This window comes from Cricetulus griseus, chromosome 8 (genome assembly GCF_003668045.3).
Source record: "Cricetulus griseus strain 17A/GY chromosome 8, alternate assembly CriGri-PICRH-1.0, whole genome shotgun sequence".
Taxonomy (NCBI): Eukaryota; Metazoa; Chordata; class Mammalia; order Rodentia; family Cricetidae; genus Cricetulus; species Cricetulus griseus.
The window spans coordinates 15,782,375-15,803,306 of NC_048601.1; the positions used below are offsets into that span (position 1 = coordinate 15,782,375).

The window sequence follows — 20,932 nt, forward strand, 5'->3', positions numbered from 1 at the left end:
TGTGCTGGCTTTTTCTTGAGTCAAAGACCCACTGACCCCATGACTAGCATTATGCTGTTCATAAAGATGGCTTAAATCAGAGGACCCAGCCCTGGTACCTATCACGAATTACATCTCACTTAAAATTACACAGAATATTGACTCAAGGAAATTATGTCACGGACACCATCATATTAACAGCCAATGTGATCTCTAGAGCAAGCCAGAGCTCTTCACTGGCACTTCCATCTGTGTCCACAGAAGTTTCGTAGACTTCCTCCAAAATTACCAGTTGTCCTGGGTATGTGCCACTTGTGCCCCTCTTGCTCACTTAGGACTATTTCAATGTGCAGGAATTAATCCCCAGGGCTTGTTACCTACTGCCGTCTGGCAGATGGATGTTACGCACTATGTTCCCTTTGGCAGCCTCAAATATGTTCGTGTATTAATAAATAACCTGTTCCTTCTTTAATTATGCCCCCACCCTTTCTTGGGAGAAAGCTGTCAATGCCATCAAGGCCCTTAAGTCAGCCATGGTAGTTATAGGGGTACCTTGGGCACTTAAGACTGAAAATGGCGCTGCCTATGCCTCTCAACAGTTCAGTGACTTTCTGGGGTCCCATACCACTGGCATCCCCTGTAATCCACAGGGACAAGCATTGTGGAGTGGACCAACAGAGCTCTTAAGTAACTGTTGGCTAAGACTGTCTCACCAGAGGCAAGGAGCCATTCTAGGGTGGGGTTAACACGGCCTGAGCAAAAAAACTCTGGCTCCCGCTGAATGCCCATGTAATAAATAAAAAGGGGTAGATATGTAGGAAGTAAAGGCCTGCCAGGCTGAGAGATGAGCCATCCTAGAGTCTGCCTGGTGCTGTCAGAGGTCCCGATCATGCCTAGCCAATGAGGGGTGACCACATAATGTCAACAGATTGGAATGCCTGAGTGCTGGGAGGGTGCATGAGGTCCAGCCTATGATAACTAAATGAGTCCCCTGTTTTTCCTTTTGCCTGATTCCCGGTGTCTGTGCTGTGGATGTGCCCTCTCACCTTAGTAAAGGTGTGACACCTTCCGTGGTATTCATTTTGCTTAGGGTACATTTGCTTTCCTTGTACTCTTTTGGCCTTCACATAATTGATTTATGTTTTTTCCCTGTGGCTATGAATAAAGTTGGTGTAGTGACCATTTTCATCATATTAATTCTCCTTATCATGAGCATGGGACATCTTTCCTTCTCCTAGTGTCTATTTTATTTATGTTTTCAGTGTCTTCAAGTTTTCATTGTAGATGTCCTTTATTTCCTTGGTTATGTTTATTTCTAATTTTCTGTGTGTGGCTTTGGGTGGTGTGTGTGTGTGTGTGTGTGTGTGTGTGTGTGTGTGTGTGTGTGTGTGTGTTTAGAGCTGTTATGAATGGGGTTGTTTCGCTCAGCTCTTCTACAATTTGGTTGTTGTTCTTTTTGTTTGTTATTTTTCATCCTACCAATTTGTTGATCAGCTCTAACATGTGTCTTTTATGGTGGGTTTTATTTAGAATCTGTTTTATGAAGAATTGTACCATCTGAAATAGGGATACCAAGAATTCTTCTTTTCCTATTTGTATCCCTTTATTCTCTTTTCTCATTGCTTTAGGTGAGACTTCAAGAACACTTTGAGTTTCTCTCCATTTAAGTTTGTATTGGCTTGTCAACTTGTATTGAAATATATAATATTTCATATATAATTTCATATGAAATTATATATATGTATATATCATTCATGGAGGGTAGGGGCAGGGTCGGGGGATGTCTGATCAGAGGATCTGGCCTGGCATCCCATAGCCATGCCTGCCTGAGATGCTCCACTGTTGGTGCCCATCTGTAGCCCAATCACATTTTTGCCTTCTTGCAACTGATCATCGGAGAAGTTCCAGGGGTTTTCCTTGGACTTCTTAGGAAACCAGTTGGGATCCCCAGAGAGAAGCCCATCATCCCTGGCTACTGCCAGCCCACCCAGGTTCATTAGTGTCCGCTGCACACAAGCCATGTTCTTTCCTTCCCCGAGATCCACAGTTTGGAAGAAGTCAGTGGTGTTAATGCCATAACGCTCAGCGGCCTGCAGGAACTGAGAGATCTGCTCCATCTGCTTGAAGGCCATTGTGGAGACCTGGATCTTCTTAACTGGGACCTGCCCCTCAGGGTATAGTGAATTGATGAGCTCACACAGCACCATGCCATCCTTGAGTCAGTTCTGGAAGTTCTCACACCCAAGCTGGGGCCAGTCACAGCCTTGCGGCACTGAGTGGTAATCCACTGGATCAGGATCTGCTCCAGGTCCCCATCATATTGCTTCTCAATCTTCTGTTGAGTCTCTCAGATCAGGCCGTATGCAGGTCCCCAGTTGGCCATTCTGACAGCTGTGGTGACAGTGAAGAACATCCAAGCTGAAGGGCAAGTGCTCATTTATGTCAGGGGCTGCAGTGCAGAGTCAATTACAACACATCTTACACTTTGGTTTAATCATCCACACTTGACCCTGATAGGCTGACATTGTAAAATTAAATAATTACTGCGTAAACTTGCAGCTTGTAGCAAGCTTCCTGTAAATTGTTTTTATTGTGTTTAGATATGTTTAGATGTCCCTTGTTTCCCTGATCTCTCCAAGACCTTTATCATGAAGGAGTGTTGGATTTTGTCAAAGGACTTTGCAGCACCTAATGAGGTTTTTATCTTTCAGTTTGTTTATATGGTAGATTACATTGACATATATCCATATATTGAACCAATCCTGTATCTCTGTGATGAAGCCTGCTTGGTCATATGGATTTTTTTCCAATTTTTTCTTGAATTTGGTTTGCCAGTATTTTATTGAGTATTTTTGTTTCAAAGTTCATGAGGGAGATTGGTCTGTAGTTCTCCTTTGTTGCATCTTTGTGTGGGTTGGGTATCAGGGTAACTGTAGCTTCATAAAAAGAGTTTGGTAATGTTCCTTCTGTTTCTATTATGTGAACAACTTGAGGAGAATTGGTAATATCCCTTCTTTGAAATTCTGCACTGAAACCATCTGGTCCTGGGGTTTTTTTGGGGGGGGGAGACTTTTAATGACTGGGGTGAAGGGGTCAGTAAAGGGGATGAGAACATGGGTGAATGGGATAGTCATAGGGGAGGGAGTGGAGAGGGTGCCTGAACTGGCCTTCCCCTGTAATCAGATTGGTGAATACCCCAACTATCATCATAGAGTCTACATCCAGTAATTGACAGAACCAAATGCAGAGATCCACAACCAAGCATCATGCTGAGCTCCAGGAATCCAAGTGAAGAGATGGAGAAGGAAATACATGAGCAAGGGTGGTCAAGGTCATGATGGAGAAATCTACAGAGGTTGCTGAGCCAAGATCATGGAAACTCATGAACTCTGGAATGACAGCTATGGAGTCAAATTAGGCCTTCAGTATGTAGGTGACAGTTGTGAAGCTTGGGCTATGGGTGGTCCCTGGCAGTAGGACCAGGATCTATCTCTGATGCATGAGCTAGCTTGTTGGAGTCCATTAACTTATGAAGGGATGCCATGCTCTGCCTTAGCACAGGAGGGAAGGGCTTGGTCTTAGCCCAATTTAATGTGCCAGACTTTGTCAATTCCCCATGGGAGCCCTTACCTTTTGGGAAGAGTGGATGGGGATGGGCTGAATGGGATGAGGGTTGGGGAGGGAGAACTTAGGTTGGAATGTAAAATGAAATTAAAAAATTAAACAACTCTGAGATACCATCTTACTCCTGTCAGAATGACTAAAATCCAAAACACCAATGATAACTTATGCTGGAGAGGATGTGGAGAAAGGGGAACACTCCTCCACTGCTGATGGGAGTGAAAACTTGTACAGCCACTTTGGAAATCAGTATGGCGATTCCTCAGGAAAATGGGAATCAGTCTACCACAAGATCCAGCAATTCCACTCTTAGGCATATACCCAAAAGAATGGCATTCATACAACAAGGACATATGTTCAACTATGTTCATAGCAGCACTATTTGTAATAGCCAGAAACTGGAAGCAACCTAGATGGCCCTCAACTGAAGAGCTCTTTTTTCTGAACTGGTCCTTGGTTCAGGTCAGCCTCTAGAGTCTTAGCTGGCACTCTAGGTAGCTATGTGTCACCATTCCAAGCTAATATTGATGGTTGGTATTTGGAACATATATATATATTTGTTAGAGAAAATGTGGTACATTACACAATGTAGTACTACTCAGTGGTGGAGTGGGGGAAAAAACAAAAACAAAGGAATCTTGAAATTCGCAAGCAAATGGATGGAACTAGAGGAAACCATTCTGAGTGAGGTAACCCAGTCACAATAAGACAAACATGGTATCCACTCACTCATATATGGATTTTACACATAGAGCAAAGGATTACCAGCCTACAATCCATACCACTAGAGAAGCTAGGCAACAAGGTGGACTCTAAGAGGGACATACATGGTACCCTGGAAAAGAGGAAAGAGACAAGATCTCCTGAACAAATTGGGAGCATGGAGGAGAGGAGAGGGAGTTAGGAGAATGAGAAGGGGAGAAGAGGAGGGGAGAGGAGGACATAAGGGAGCAGGAAGGTTGTATAGGGGGAAGAATATAGGAGAGCAAAATAAGAGATACCATCAGAGAGGGAGCCAACATAGGTTTAAAGAGAAATCAGGCACTAGGGAAATGTCCAGAGATCTACAAGAATGACACCAATTAGCCATCTAAGCATCAGCAGAGAGGCTACCTTAAATGCCCTCTCCTGATAATGAGATTGATGACTAACTTATATGCCATCCTATAGCCTTCATCCAGCAGCTGATAGAAGTAGAAGCAGATACACACAGCTAAACACTGAACTAAACTGGAATCCAGTTGCAGAGAAGAAGGAGTAATGAGCAAAGAGGTTCAGACCAGACTGGTGAAACCCACAGAAACAGACCTGAACAAGGTGGAGCTCTTGGCCCCCAGACTGATCACTGAGAAACCAGCATGGAACTGATCCAGACTCCATAAATGTGAGTGTCAGTGAGGAGGCCTCAGAAATCTGTGGGGCCTCGTGTAGTAGATCAGTACTTATCCCTAGCATAAGAATGGACTTTGGGAGCCCATTTCACATAGAGGGATACTCCCTCAACCTAGACACCTGGAGGAGGGCCTAGGCCCTACCCCAAAGGATATGACAGACTCTGAAGACCCCCCCCCATAAAAGGCCTCACTCTCCCTGGGGAGCAGAATGGTATGGGATAGGTAGGGTGTTAGTGTGGGGCAGGGGAGGAGGGGAGCAAGAGGGAACTGGGATTGACATGTAAAATAATCTTGTTTCTAATTTAAAGAAAAAGTAGAGAAAAAATTAAGTATTCCAATTTAAAAATAAGGTATAGATATTCCATCTACCAATATTCCCTCAGTGGCAAGAAGAGAGTTTGCTGTATTTGAGCACTTGGGTAATGCTTACTAAAGGAATGAAGATTATGGATGTTATCAAAATAAAATATGCTAACTGAAGGAATGATTTCTAAGACCCTTAATATCAAAAGTGACCACCATGAATCCAGTCATGAAAGCAATGACGTGATTGACAGTATTAAGACACAGTGGCTGCTCAGAGATATTTGTCAAAACCACCAAATCTATAGTTTAGCTCACAGTTTTACTTAAAATTATTGTTTTACAGACTAAATAGAAACACACATTTATTATTTCTATGTATTGTATTTCTTATATATTTAAACTTATGTATCTATATATTTAAACTATGTTTTTAAGAAAATCAAATTCTTTTTTCTTTCTTTTTTCATTCTAACTATAGTTATTATTTGTTTATTTGTTTTGCTCTTTTTTCTGAACTGGTCCTTCATTCACGTCAGCCTCTGGTGTCTTAGCTGACACTATAGATAGCTGTGTGCCACCATTCCAAGCTAATACTGATGGTTGGTATTTGGAAATATATAAAAAATGGTTTCTTTTATACATAGTATCTTGAAGCATATGCCTGAAATTTCTACTTCATAGCTGAGTTTTTCTATGCAAAATAGTCTTAGAGGATCAAATAAACTCCATGAAACAGAAACTTTGATTTGGTTACTAGCAAATCTCAAGCAGGCAGTAAGTCTGCTGACTTTGCAATGACTCACTAATTCCCACAGAAGCAACAACAAGGAAATCTATGGAGACATTTCTGATATAGCCACACACCTGTCCTGGGCATTTCTATGTCTTCAATGAATAAAGAGAGAAAAATCACTCCTCCATCAAGCAGCTGGAGCATTCTTAGGGATCTGCAGAGATGCTGAGTGCAGCAGAAGGCATCCTCCTTTTTATTGCCACTAGTGAGGCTGTGCTGGGTGTTTTAGGGAACGCATTCATTGCACTTGTGAACTGCATGGACTATGCCAGGAGCAAGAAGATCTCTAAGATTGGCTTCATTCTCACTGGCTTGGCAACTTCCAGGATTTGCCTTATGTGAATAATAACTTTTGATACATATGTAAAGTTATTCTCTATACCTACACTTACCTATGGCAACCTGTATGAATATGTCAGTTACCTATGGGTAACTATGAATCACTTGAGTGTCTGGTTTGCTACCAGCCTCAGCATCTTCTATTTCCTGAAGATAGCAAATTTTTCTCACTATGTATTTACCTGGCTGAAGAGGAGAGCTGATAGAGTTTTTATCATTCTGGTAGGATGCCTTTTTGTCTCATTGTGTATTGCTATTGCACAGATTGTGAAGATGATTAATGATATTAAAATGCAATACAGAAATGTCTCCTGGCAGGTTCACCTGGAGGTAAAGGATTTATTTATTAGCCATGGCATTTTTCAATTTGGCATTCTTTTCTTCTTTATGATAGCTGTTATTACATGTCTCCTGATAATCATTTCTCTTTGGAGACACAACAAGCAGATGCAATCGAATGTCTCAGGATTCCGAGACCTCAATACAGAAGCTCATATGAAAGCCATGAAAGTTTTAATTTCTTTTACCGTCCTCTTTATCTTGTATTTTGTAGGTTTGGTCATAGAAATGCTGTGCTTTTCGTTGCAAGAAGGAAAACAGCTATTAGTTCTCGGTGTGATAATTGTACTCATGTATCCATGCTGTCATTCATTTATTCTAATTCTAGCAAACAACCAGCTGAAGAAAGGTTCCTTGAAGTTTCTGCAGCAATTAAAGTGCTGTGACAAAGGAGAGCTCAGAGGCACGTAACACTGTGGCATGGGAATGAATGCCCTGGTATAATCTGGTGAGAAAATCCTTGAAGGCCTTTCTTGCACGCAGAGTTTGTAGTTGAAATATCAAATGCTATAATCTTCTGCAGCTGCTTTAACCATATCGCAGGGCTCTTTCTCTGGAGCAGGATTTTTATCCCACCTCAAAGTTCAACTGCTCAGTCAGTCTCTTGATGCTTTAGCTTCTTCACTCGCATTTGCCAGGGAAGAAACACTAGCCTTCAGACTCTTCTGTGTAAAGACTTTTGTGATGATTTGTCAAGTTGACTAGGTCAATGGAGGGTACACTTGTAATCCAGTTCTCGAGGCTGCAAGACACTGGCTTTGATCTGAATCTTGTGGTAAAATGACATATGCCTTCAACCCTGATCTGGAGGAGGGAAACCACACCTTTAATCTAGGCTACACTTTCAGTTGGAGCATATATAAGGACAATGGAGGAAAGAAGGGTTTGGTCTTTGCCTGCTTACCCTTGCCATATCAGCACATACATCTATTCACTGTCTTTGGAGCCTAATTCTTCTGAATTCCAACATATACAGAAGACCAGCTGAGACACCCAGCCTATGGGACTGAGCAACTACTAGATTCTTGGACTTTCCATTGACAGCTAGTCTGACTCCAGCCTATATGTCATTCCAATAAACTCCCATAAATGTTGATATACATATATATAGTGAGAGACATATATAGATATATGTAGGGAGAGGCATATATGGATATAGATATAGTTATATAGACATATAGTTATAGAGATAAATAGACATATATTTAGAGAGAGAGAGAGAGATCTTCATTCCATAAGCTCTGTGACTAGAGAACCCTGACTAATACAACTTTCACTGTGAAAATAAACATTCAAAACAAGACTGGAGGACTGATACAATTTCCCCAGGAAGACACAAAGGAAAGACATCAAGATAAACAGCTATGGTGACCCCTGACATTTACAATTTGGAGCTGAAGAACAGAAAACAGGCTTCTTGCCGGGCATTGGTGGCACATGCCTTTAATCCCAGCACTCGGGAGGCAGAGGCAGGCAGATCTCTGTGAGTTCAAGGCCAGCCTGGTCTCCAGAGCGAGTGCCAGCATGGGCTCCAAAGCCACACAGAAGAAACCCTGTCTCAAACAAACAAAAAGAAAAGAAAAGAAAAAAGAAAACAGGTTTCTGCTGTGTGAAGTTTTACTTCTCACAAACTTCCTGTTGTTTTCACCTATTATATGCCAAAGTTCTTGTTACTGGTGGGTTTTGATGTAGTAGCAACGGTTCTAATAGTGAATGCAACTCTGAAAAATAACTAGAGAAGCAAAGTCCATCTCTCTGCTGAGGAAAGGAGTCTTCACACTCTTCTGGTCCAGTCTTTTAAAAATGAGTCCATCCTTTACCAGTTAGTGTTGAGGATAAACCAACATTTTAAAAACCATATTCAAAGGACATCACATTCACACACAAAAAAACACTAACATCATGTCTAACCAAAGCACGGAAAAATATGCCAAGGGTAGAACATGTGTGAGGTTTGTGTGTACATATACACACAAAAATACATATGCACATATGTGCACAGAAACTTACACTCAATGGCATTTTGAACTCTTCATTTTCAAATTTAATTATTATATACAACCTATTATATCAGGTTAGGATATTGTCTTTGACAAACTACAGAGTGTGTCAGTTTTCTGAAGGCTGGATATTTCTGTATATAAAGACATGGTTCATTTTCTCTGGGAGGTTTCTAAATCAACATTTGTATTTCAATTAATATGTTTGGAATGTACTGAAAGATAAGAGATGATAAGAAAGAACCAAACAAAACAAATTCAAAGAAAAACAGCTCCTTGTAATGTCACTAACCAGTATCAAACAAATTTATCAAACTGGTTCATTAGAAGCTATATAGCTTATATTTTGAGGAACTATGTATGGTGTGTATCCCAGTTACATTAGAATTGTTTAATTTCTCATATTGTCAAAAAATTATATATAATTATGAGTTTTGAGGTATCTATAATAGGCAATCTTATGGGTATATAATAATATACTTATCTTGATCATATTGCGTAATTGAGCGGTTTCCTACTGTCTCAAAAATAAATAAAAAACTAGTACTGTGAAGTATGAACATATGCATTTTAGGATCATTTACTTTGAGCTGGGCATTGGTGGTGCACACCTTTAATCCCAGCACTCAGGAGGCAGAGGTAGGTGGATCTCTGTGAGTTTGAAACCAGCCTAGTATACAAGAGCTAGTTCCTGGACAGCCTCCAAAGTCACAGAGAAACGCTGTCTCAAAAAAAGAAAAAAAATAGTAGGATCATTTACTTTTTTTGGTCTTACAGATTCACAGTTTTCTTAACAGTTGGTAAGCTTTTTATACATTAACCTTATGTTGTGTGTATGGTGTGATATTTTTTCCTTTAGTTTGTGATATTTCAGAAATAGTATTGTGACTTACATAAACTATTATTATCTGCTTTATAATCCTTTTCCTATTTCTACCTTTCTATTGCAGATAATAAATAGTTTATGTAAGTCACAATACTGTACTAATTTGGTTGCATTGGTGCCTAATCCCTTTTGTACCAATAGTTAATTATTACTACAAAATAATATAGATTATTGAACCTAAAATTAAGCAATAGAAAGGTAGAAATAGGAAAAGGATTATAAACACTTGAAATACTTTATTAACCATTATTAATATGTTTCCATATCAATGTTAAGATGAATACAGATAGATGATGGATGGTGAGTCATAGAGTGGACACATTCCCCCTCTGTCCTACGGCAGGTGCCCAAGCCTCAGGTGAGTTTAGGCGCTGCTCTGAACCCCCCAACCTCCCCCATCAACCCTTGCTCGTTCTACCTGAGCCAACCCAGACAAGAGTGAACCTGCCCAGACCGGGAAGGTCCACCCTGAAGGACACACCTCACCCTTGTCCACCCACCGCCCTCTGCCATCAGGCTGCCACAAGAGGCTGAGCCTTCTGCCTGCTACCACAGAGAGGGAGAGACCCCACCTGCACTCACTGGAAGAAGGGATGGGAAGAAGACAGAGTAAGAACACACTCAACAACAGAAAAACCAATATGACGCCACCAGAATCTAGGGACTCCACCAGCAAGATCTGAAAAGCCCAACACAGAGGATGAAGAAGACATGGACCTCAAAATTATCTTAGGAAGATGATAGAGACCTTTAAAGAGGAAACAAGAAAATCCCTTAAAGAAATAGAAGAAAAAAACAAGCAAAAAATTACATGAAATAGAGGAAAAGACATACCAAAAAATTTAAGAAGTAAACAAATCTCTTAAACATTATAAAGAAAGCCAAGAAAAAAAACCAAACAAGTAAAGGAAGCACTCAAAACAGTTCAAAGCATGAAAGCTGAAATAGACACAATAAAGAAAACACAGAATGAGGAGATGCTGGAAATAGAATAGCTGGATAAATGATCCGGAACTAAAGATGTGAGTTTAACCAATAGAACTCAAGAGATGGAAGAGAGAATCTCAGTTTTTGAAGACTCAATAGAGGATACACAGACATCAACCAAAGAAAATCTCAAATCCAAAAAAATCCCTAACATAAAATGTCCAGGAAATATGGGACAACGTGAAAAGGCCAAATCTAAGAACAATAGGTATAAGAAGAAGGCAAAGAAATACAGCTCAAAGGTCCAGAAAACATATTCAACAAAATCATAGAAGAAAACTTCCCCAACCTACAGAAGGATATGCCTATGAAAGTACAAGAAGCTTACAGGACACCAAATAGACTGGACCATAAAAAAACTCCCCTCAACACATAATAATCAAAACACCAATCAAAAGAGAAGAAGGGCATTTCATACACATCACAGGAAAAGTCCATCAAGATGAAGTCTCAATCCTGAACATCTTTGCCCCAAATATGAAGGCACCTACATTTGTAAAAGAAACATTACTAGCCAGGCATTGGTGGCGCACGCCTTTAATCCCAGCACTCAGGAGGCAGAGGCAGGTGGATCTCTGTGAGTTCGAGACCAGCCTGGTCTACAAGAGCTAGTTCCAGGACAGCCTCCAAAGCCATAGAGAAACACCTCATTTTTGCAAAGATGCTAAATCTATACAATGGAAGAAAGATAGCATCTTCAACTATTGATGCTGGCACAACTGGATTCAGATATGCAGAAGATTGCAGATAGATCCATAGCTGTCACCATGCACAAAACTTCAGTGCAAATGGATCAAAGATCTCAACATAAATCCAACACTGAATCTTCTAGAAGAGAAAGTGGGAGATGCCGTTGAACAAATTAGCACAGGAGACCGCTTCCTGAACATTACACCAGTAGCACAGACATTGAGATCTGCAATTAATAAATGGAACCTCCTGAAACTGAGAAGCTTCTGTAAGGCAAAGGACACAGTCAGTAAGACAAAACGACAGCCCACGGAATGGGAAAAGATCTTCACCAACCCCACATCTGACAAAGGACTAATTTCCAAAATATACAATAAATTCAAGAAGCTAGCCACTAAAACACCAAACAATGAAATTAAAAAGTGGGGTGCAGAAGCCAGGCATTGGTGGTGCACACATTTAATCCCAGCACTCAGGAGGCAGAGACAGATGGATCTCTCTGAGTTCGAGGCCAGCCTGGTCTCCAGAGCGAGTGCCAGGATAGGCTCCAAAGCTACACAGAGAAACCCTGTCTCGAAAAACCAAAAAATAAAAATAAATAAGTGGAGTGCAGAACTAAATAGAGAATTCTCAACAGAGGAATCTGAAATGGCTGAAAGATACTTATGAAAGTGCTCAAAATCCTTGACCATCAGAGAAATGCAACTCAAAACAACTCTGAGATACCATCTTACACTGGCCAGAATGGCTAAAATCAATAACACCAATGACAATCTATGCTGGAGAGGATGTGGAGAAAAAGGAACAATCCTCCATTGCTGGTAGGAGTGCAAACTTGTAAGACCACTTATGAAACAAGTATGGTGGTTGCTCAGAAACATGGGAATCAGTCTACCTCAAGATCCAGCAATTCCTCTCTTGGGAATATACCCAAATAATGCACGTCCATACATCAAGGACATATGTTCAACCATGTTTATTGCAGCAACGTTTGTAATAGCCAGAACCTGGAAGCAACCTAGATGCCTCTCAACTGAAGAATGGTTAGGGAAAGTGTGGTACATTTATACAATAGAGTCCTACTCAGCAGAAAAAAGCAATGGAATCTTGAAATTCTCAGGCAAATGGATGGAACTAGAAGAAACCATCCTGAGTGAGGTAACCCAATCACAAAAAGACAAACGTGGTATGTACTCACTCATATATGAATTTTAGACATAGAACAAAGGATTACCAGCCTACAATCCTCTTCACCAAAGAAACTAGGAAACAAAAAGGACTCTAAGGGGAAAAAAGGAACCCCGGAATGGGAAGGGGCAGGAACTCCTGAGCTAATTGGGAGCATGAGGGTAGAGGAGAGGGAGTGGCCAGAATGAGAGGAGGAGAAGAGGAGGAAATGGAAGAGCAGAAATATTGAGTTGGGGAAAGAATAGAGGAGAGTAGGATGAGAGATAGCATATTAAAGGGAGCCAATATAGGTCCTAGGAGAGATCTGGCACTAGAGAGATTTCCAGAGACCTACAAGGATGACACCATCTGACAATCTAGGCAATGGTGGAGAGGGTAACCTAAATGTCCTTCCTCTATAATAAGACTGATTACTACTTTTTATGCCATCCTAGAGCCCTTATCCAGTGGCTGATGGAAGCACAGGCAGACACCCACACATATACACTGAACTGAACACTAGAACTTAGTTGCAGAGAGGGAGGAATGAAGATCGAAAGGGTCAGTACCAGAGTGGAGAAACCCACAGAATCAGCTGGCTGTACAAGGGGGAGCACATGGACCCCAGACTGCTGTCTGGGAGGCCAGTACAGGACTGATCCAGACCCCTGAACATGGATGTCAATAAGGAGGACTCTGCACTCTAGGGGTCCCAGGTAGTGGATTAGTATATTTCCCTGGTGTAAGAAGGGACTTTGAGAGCCCATCCCACATGAAGGGATGCTCTCTCAGCCTGGACACATGGGAGAGGGCCTAGACCCAGCCAAGGATGATGTTGTAGACTTTGGGGAGCCCCCATCAAGGGCCCTAACCTGCATGGGGAGTGGAAGGTGGATGGGGGAGGGGGAGAGGGGAGGGAGAGGGAGAAGGCATTGACATGTGAAGCAAGCTTGTTCCTAATTTGAACTAATAAAAAAATTTAAAAAAACTAAAAAAATGAAAGTAAAGAAATAGAGTAATAAAAAATGTCACATAAAGACGGAAAAAAGTCATAGAGTGTAAAACACAGGTTATGGTATGCAGGTGATAGATACAGATAAAATACAGATAGATACAGATACAGTATTTTGATTATATTTATCTATAAACTGTAAGTATATGACCTTTCTCTTTGGATAATATAAGTATAGGTGAATTGAGTTTACTTTCTTAAATGATCTGTAAATTCCTAAATTCTTATAGCCATAAAGCATAATTTAATAAAAATTCATGTGTCTGAGAGGTATGTGTGGTGAGCTCACTTAATGAGACTTGTGAGTGCTAACTGAAATGCTGATGCCTTTGCACTTCCTGTTTGTACTTAGACACTTGTGCTGGAGTACTTTTATTTTCTTTCACTTTGTTGAATTGGTCCTCCTGAGTTTTGTGATTTTAATTTGAACCCAGTTTATTTGAACATTATCTGTGATAGTTCTTCCTTTCAGATTGCAATATAATTTTTGTTCTAAGATTTCTGCCAACTACTAGAATATTCTTTGATTTCTTTCTGTCAGTTTCATTTAAAAAAAAAAAAAGCTCAAGGTTTTTCCAGTGAGCATGTCTCTGTTCAAGGCAAAGTATAAAGTGGCTGCTGTTGTGTGATCTCATGACAGTCCTGTTCAGCAGTTAAAGTCCTTGGGCTGACTGCTTCTCAGAGCAATGTGATCAGAGCCCATTCCTACCTTCTTTAAGGAGACAGATGAGGAAAGAGCATTTAAACTGTGCCACTTTCTTTGTGCTGGTCAGACTGGAGCAGGAGAAAACTTCAAGACCAAACTTTGCCATGCTTCCTTAATTCTGAAAGTCACAAACAAAATTTCCAAGGACTAGAATGTAGAGAAGGAGGACTGATGAGCAAAGGGGTCCACACCAGGCTGGTGAAACCCACAGAAACAGCTGACCTGAACAAGGGAGAACTTTGGTCCCCAGACTGATACCTGGGAAACCATCATGGGACTGATCCAGACCCCCTGAATGTGGGTGTCAGTGAGGAGATCTTGGAAATCTATGGGGCCTCTTGTAAGGGATCAGTACTTATCCCTAACATAGGAATGGACTTTGAGAGCTTTTCTTCTTCTTCTTCTTCTTCTTCTTCTTCTTATTATTATTATTATTATTATTATTATTATTATTATTAATTCAAGTTAGGGAACAGGCTTGTTTCACATGTAATTCCCCTCTCCCTCTCCCTCCCCTCACCCCCATTCCTTCTCCCCCACCTCCAACCTACCCCCACCCCATCCACCCACCACTCCCCAGGCAGGGTAGGGCCCCCAACCGGGGCTCCACCAAGTCCACCAAATCTTCCTGTGCTGGGCCTAGGCCCCTCCCCATGTGTCCAGAGACAGAGCGCATCCCCTCAAGTGGGATGGGCTCTCAAAGTCCCCCACACACACCAGGGCAAAACACCAGTCCACCTCTGGAGGCTCCCAGGAGTGCAGGGGCCTCCCCATTGGCATCCATGATCAGGGGGCTGGATCAGTCCCGTATTGGCCTCCAAAGAGCGTCTGGGGTCGATATGCTTTCCCTTTTTCAGGCCAACTGTTTCTGTGGGTTTCTCCAACCTGGTACAGACCCCTTCGTTCTTCATTCCTCTCTTCAACTAGGTTCCAGATTTCAGCTCAGTGTATTTCTGTGGATGTCTGTCTCTGCTTCCATCAGCCACGGATGAGGACTCTAGGATAGCATAGAGAGTAGTCATCAATCAGAATGAGATACTTTTAAGACCCCCTATGGAAGGCCTAACCCTCCCTTGGGAGCAGAAAGGGTATGGGATAGGTAGGGTGTTAGTAGGGGGAGGGCAGGGGAGGAAGGGAGGGAAAAGGACCAGGGATTGACATGTAAAATAATTTTCTTTCTAATTAAAATAAAAAAAGAAACCATTGGTCTTCTGTGTAAACAAGAATAGAACCCTAACATGTTCCATTCCAACTACCTTTTTTATAACAGCCTGTGTCCAGAACCCATTTTCAGCATTTCCTAACACCCTCAGGCCTAATGTCATAGAGCTGCTTATCTTCAGAACCCTCGAAACTGTGGTCTACTGAGCATAGACCAGGTTTCACAAGGACAGACTGGTTGTCTCGATGTGTTGACTGGCACCCTGCTAAATCAGCAGCATTGCTGTCTCTCTCTGCTCCTCATCTTGCTTTATCTCAAGTGGATATGCAGTGAGGAGGCCCAGCAAGCAATCCAGACAGTGAGAGTCACCTGACAGGTCATTTTCACACAAGTAGATGAGCCATCCACAGAGTGAGAGTCACCTAGCTGAGGCAGGTGACAGGGAGAGGTCACTTTCAGACAATTGGATGAGCAGATCTCCTGGGAAACTGCCTGATTTCAGAAAAAAATAGGACAGAAAGCTTTGTAGTTGTTAGATCCTTTTTCTCTATGACTCCCAAGGACATTATGTCTTTCACTCCTAAATGTGATACAAGTTTCCATCCCAGCCCTACACAGATTCGCAGTTAGTGGTAGAGCTGGTTGCCAATATTCTCAGACATGACTAAAGCTCATTGTGTTGAAGTACCCCATCTCTTTACCATAATTCTACAGAATCACACCACTGGCTTGACACCTAGTGAGGATGGGACCATCAGAAAAAACAAAAACAAAAACAAAACAAAACAAATAAACCTCAGCCATTCTGCCCTGATCCCATCTGGCCAAGAATGTTACTTTGATATGGTCAATTCAAACCCACAACCAAATCATACCTCAGTCACTCAGCAGCTACAAGCTGCTACCCTCACCTAAGACCACATTGATAGCATTGTCCAATTTCTACTTAAAACTTTCACAACAAATCAGTTCCTCTTCTACCTATCCCAACAAAAACACACACTCACTACAGAGGTCATGAGGGAGCAGAAAGGTTGAGTCAGGTGTAGATTAGAAGAAAGGATATGCGATAGGTATGGTTTTAGTGGGGGGTGGTAGGGGAGGAAGGGAGGGAGAAGGGAACTGGGATTGTCATGTAATTCAGTCTTGTTTGTAATTCAAATAAATAAATAAATAAATAAATAAATAACACACACTCACAAACATCAACTCCCATCTACAAAAGATTTCAAGGTACTTGTAGCTATGCCTAAACTGAAGAAAGCCATTGTGAGAACAAAGAAGGCAGAGATTGCTAGGACCTTGTAGACCATCATGCTTCGATGAGGTTTGGTTAGTGATCAGGAGGAAGGAATTAGCCTACAAAAAGTTCTTGGCTTTTATACATTTCTTTACCCTGTCCCTGGGGGTGACTCTCCATAGATAACTAGAGAAAAAATGTTGGGGAGGGTACTGAGGGAACCATGATGAAACATTAAAGAATGCTCAAGGAAAGAAGTTAAGAAAAACTAACTAGGAACAGTAGGATAATAAAAGCCAGACTATGCTAGGAGGAAGTCTATGATAAGGATCTTTCTAAAATCAGTACACCACACATTGGCTCCACTATCTTCCAAGGGCCAGGGGGTAAATTCCTGTTACCCTCTCCCAGGCCATTATTGTTCTTTGTCTTCTATGCTAGAGGAAGCTGCCTTTCTGAGGCCCAAAGATGGATTTGTGCCAGAAAATGGACTGTTTGACTCTAAGAAAAATGCCCATGTACACATTGGAGTCCTCACCCTGGTAGATCCCTGGAGAATAGTGGAGAACTGCTTACACATTCATATGCTCATCTTGGATTGTCCAGATGTTGCAGGACAGGTGTCATATCCCTGTGTAGGACATGTGAAACTCACCTGGCCACTGCTGGCCTTGAAATGGAAGAGCACACAGAAATGTACACAAGAAAAAGAATTGTTCCCTTAGGCCCCAGATAGGAACTCAACCCTAACATAAAAATTTAACCTAGGAAAACCAATTCCAGCCTACAAACCCACATGAATGATAACAAAAAACATTTTGCTTCTAGACATTAAGTTCTTGCTCATTTGTGATAACAACACTTAGAAAATTAATAGGCTCCATATTCTCCTATGGCCATGACATATGCTGGATGAGAGAGATAAAATTATATAAATATAAGCACTCCATTTAAGCAATCCTTTACCTCAAAAATTACTCGAAAAACACAATTACAATGAACATTCATTTATTTATTAAGTCCACACACGGTAAAGGCAGATCTTATAAATGCCTGACATACAAATCCCCATCCAGGACCACTTCTTCCTTGCTCTTTCTTCTTTCCTGGGAGCATCTCAGACTTCCATTGTTTTCTACAATGATACAATATCCAGACGACTATTGGTAGGCTTCTTTGGAGTCTTCTCAGAAAATGAATGCAAATGCAGTGATTGTCACAGCAAATAGAACATTTACTTTGTTGTCTAAATTAAAAATAAAATAAATAAAACAGGAGTTATCAGTGGGACTTCAAAAGATGAGGCCTAAAATAAAGCCAGCTCGGGCATTCCAGGTCTGTTGTTACAGAAGAGCATACTTGCCTCTGTAACACCCCAGGCATTGACAAAAAGGGTTCCTTGAGAAAAACAGATCATCTTTGGACAATTATTTCTTCCAGTAACTGCAATTTCATCCTCTTGGCCATGGTTCCATACTTGGGAGTCAGTTGTGTAAAATTGACCATTCTTCCTCCACTGATATCAAATGGAGCTATTATTTAACCTTTAAAGCTTTTTTACCAACCCTGCCCCAGAAAATAATGTTGTTACTATAGTTTGGGGGCAAGCTTCCCAATACCTAGCACTGATCTCTGGCACAGAAAGAATAAAAATATATGTCTAAGTAAGTTACTAATTAGAGCTAAGGATGTAACTCAGGCAGAGCACTGGCCTGGCATGTACAATGTTCAATCCCCAGCATTGCAGGAGGAAGAAGAAGAAAAGGAAGAGTAGGGAGTGATACAGAGCAGTGTCACTAGGATTAAAACAAATTATCAAGGGTTTGATTTAATTAGAGCCAAAAAGGAAAACCTTCCAATATCCTTCTAGAAATTGTAGTATTAATTTGTTTGCATTCTTAATTGAAGGGATCCTTAATGATAATTATGGTGTTCTGTCATTATGAAACACAAATCTCAGGTCAGTTTCTGGAGGTAGGTGGAGCCAGGGAGAGAGTCTGAATACCTGTGCATTCTCTGTTCTTCCCTGATATCCTTACCTCTTGAACAGAACCAAACTGTGAAGCACAGCACATGGATGCATCCAGCCTTACAATTACCCCAGAGGTCACAGAGGAGTTTTGAGCAAGCCTGAGGTTGAATTCTGATGGGGGAAGTCCTTCTGTGTATATGTTTCTCTTATTGGTTAATGAATAAAACACTGATTGTCCAGTAGCCAGGCAGGAAGTACAGGTGGGGCCACCAGACGAGGATAATTCTGGGGAGAGGATGCAGAGAGAGGTTGTGGGAGACACCATGTAGCAATTGAAAAGATAGGGTGCTCTAGGTGTTCTCTGGTAAGATAAGGCCATTTGAAATACATAGATTAATAGTTATGAGTTAATAATTAAGAGAGTCAGCCATTAAGAAGCCTGACCATTGGCCAAACAGTTTCAAATTAATATAAGTCTCTGTGTGTTTGTTTAGGGCTAAAAGGCTGCAGGACCCGGTGGAATGAGAAAACTCTGACTACAAAATTGAGCAAGCCTGGGGTTGAGTTCCTTGTTGTTTTCTTTTTAATCATGAATTATATTTATTTTAGCTTTTTTTCCATTACAAGTTATAAGTGGGGAACTTGGCCCCCTCCCCCCACATTGTATCACAGTTCTTTTCCCTGTGTCACCCACAGCTCTTTCAGGTTGTCCAAGCAAGATTTCCAATTGAGAATTTATAGGCATGTTTGTAGCCACCTAGAGAATGAAGGGCAATCTGAGGCCCGCATTACCTGACCACAAACTGATGGGCCACTGGGGTATGGTAGTGGAACACCCCCTTGGTGACCTATGGAAGCACAGGATTGGCCATGCCAGCCAACTGAGGAGCCAGGCACCCTGAAGTGAAATGGGCAGAGAAGTGCTGATAGGGTAAGTTGTCTATGTAATGTGCTGGGGTAACTGTGTAGCTGCTGGAGGAGGACATGCTAGTCATGTGTTATAGCTGATGACCTCATCCTCAAGGCTGGGCATGGGCTGGATGAGTTTTGAGGATCTGGCAAAAATGCAGGTCTGCCCCTGGGCAGACTCTGTTCTGTAAGAGGCAGTCAGTCCAAGTTGGGGGTGGTAGTTTGAATGGTAGGAGATATCCTCCTCATTGGAGGACTCTATGCACCACTTCTTATAGGGTTGATCAGTGCTGGAACATACTTCATCTTTCCTCTTGGTGCAGTGGTAAATTTGGCTTAGCTCCTTGGCCAATGGGTATAGATTAGACAGGGAGAGAAAATCTCAGGAGAAGCTGGAGGAACCATTTTCACATTGGTACTGAGATCCTAATTGGACAAGATGGAGAGAGCTCTAGTCTCATTGAGGAAGGGACTCTGGTTGGAGGCCACTGTGCTCCTGGGAACCACAAGACACTCTTTGCTTTGTGTCCGAAACAGCCTGTGAAAATTCCATGTCCTCCCTGACCTGAAAGCCTTTGGTAAAGGGGTTGTTCTCAATTTTCAGGTGTGAACTTGTTGTAATGCTAGTGTAAAGTCACGGCAACAAATGCAATCTCCAGAAAGATGTGAGTGCAGAACACAGTACTCTTTGAAACAAATCCATTGTTTTTATCTGTTTTCACTGTGTGTAATTGGGTTGCTATTTGTGCACGGCATACAATATAATATGCCCAAATGGATCCAGGTGGTTGCTGGTGAGCCTGAGTTTCTGGAAGGAGACAAGTTATTGCATCCAGTGTGCTCCAGTTGTCAGGGAGTCCAGGTACACTTAAAGGCAGCTGGCATGGCAATTATGTGAAAATTCAAGTCTGTGGTGAGGGAGGTAACATCACTCTTCTTTAGGACGAGGGCCACTGGTAGTTTACACATACTCTAGTGGATAGCCCCACACCCATGAGTGTTTGGGGGCACTAATTGGACTTAATGGGTCATTAAATAAAAGAACAAGACATGAAGTTAGAGGGGGGTACATTGAGTGGGAGCCTATGGGAGTTAGGGGGAGAAATGAGGGTGGATTTCATATTTCATTGTAAACATGTATGAAATTCTCCAAGAATATGTTCTTTAAAGTGAAGACACAACACACAACAAAAATTAAATCAGTTTTTTCAGTGTTTATAGTAATGACAATTTATATACTATTTTTATAAATATCTTTAAACTGTTTATAAACAAAATGTGATTCTTTTTCTTTTTGTTTTCCTTTGTTGACTTTGTGATGATGAGGTATCTTTTGTTCAAAAGAGATCTAGAGTTACGCAACTTAGCCTCAAACCCTTGGGGTCAAGTGATGCCCCTGCCTCAGTGTCAAAGGATCTTGGAACTACAGG

General features: G+C 41.5%; 1 protein-coding gene and 2 pseudogenes across 1 annotated transcript; 1 reads left to right on the forward strand and 2 right to left on the reverse strand.

The window, feature by feature from the left end:
- Positions 1 to 1,767: 1,767 nt before the first annotated feature.
- LOC100770941 lies at positions 1,768 to 2,362 on the reverse strand (annotated as a pseudogene).
- Positions 2,363 to 6,255: 3,893 nt separating this feature from the next.
- LOC100773537 (taste receptor type 2 member 104-like) lies at positions 6,256 to 7,182 on the forward strand. The gene is given in 1 exon segment (XM_027429972.1): positions 6,256 to 7,182. A coding segment is annotated over 1 exon segment (927 nt).
- A 12,112-nt stretch (positions 7,183 to 19,294) lies between these two features.
- LOC100773828 lies at positions 19,295 to 20,497 on the reverse strand (annotated as a pseudogene).
- Positions 20,498 to 20,932: the final 435 nt, after the last annotated feature.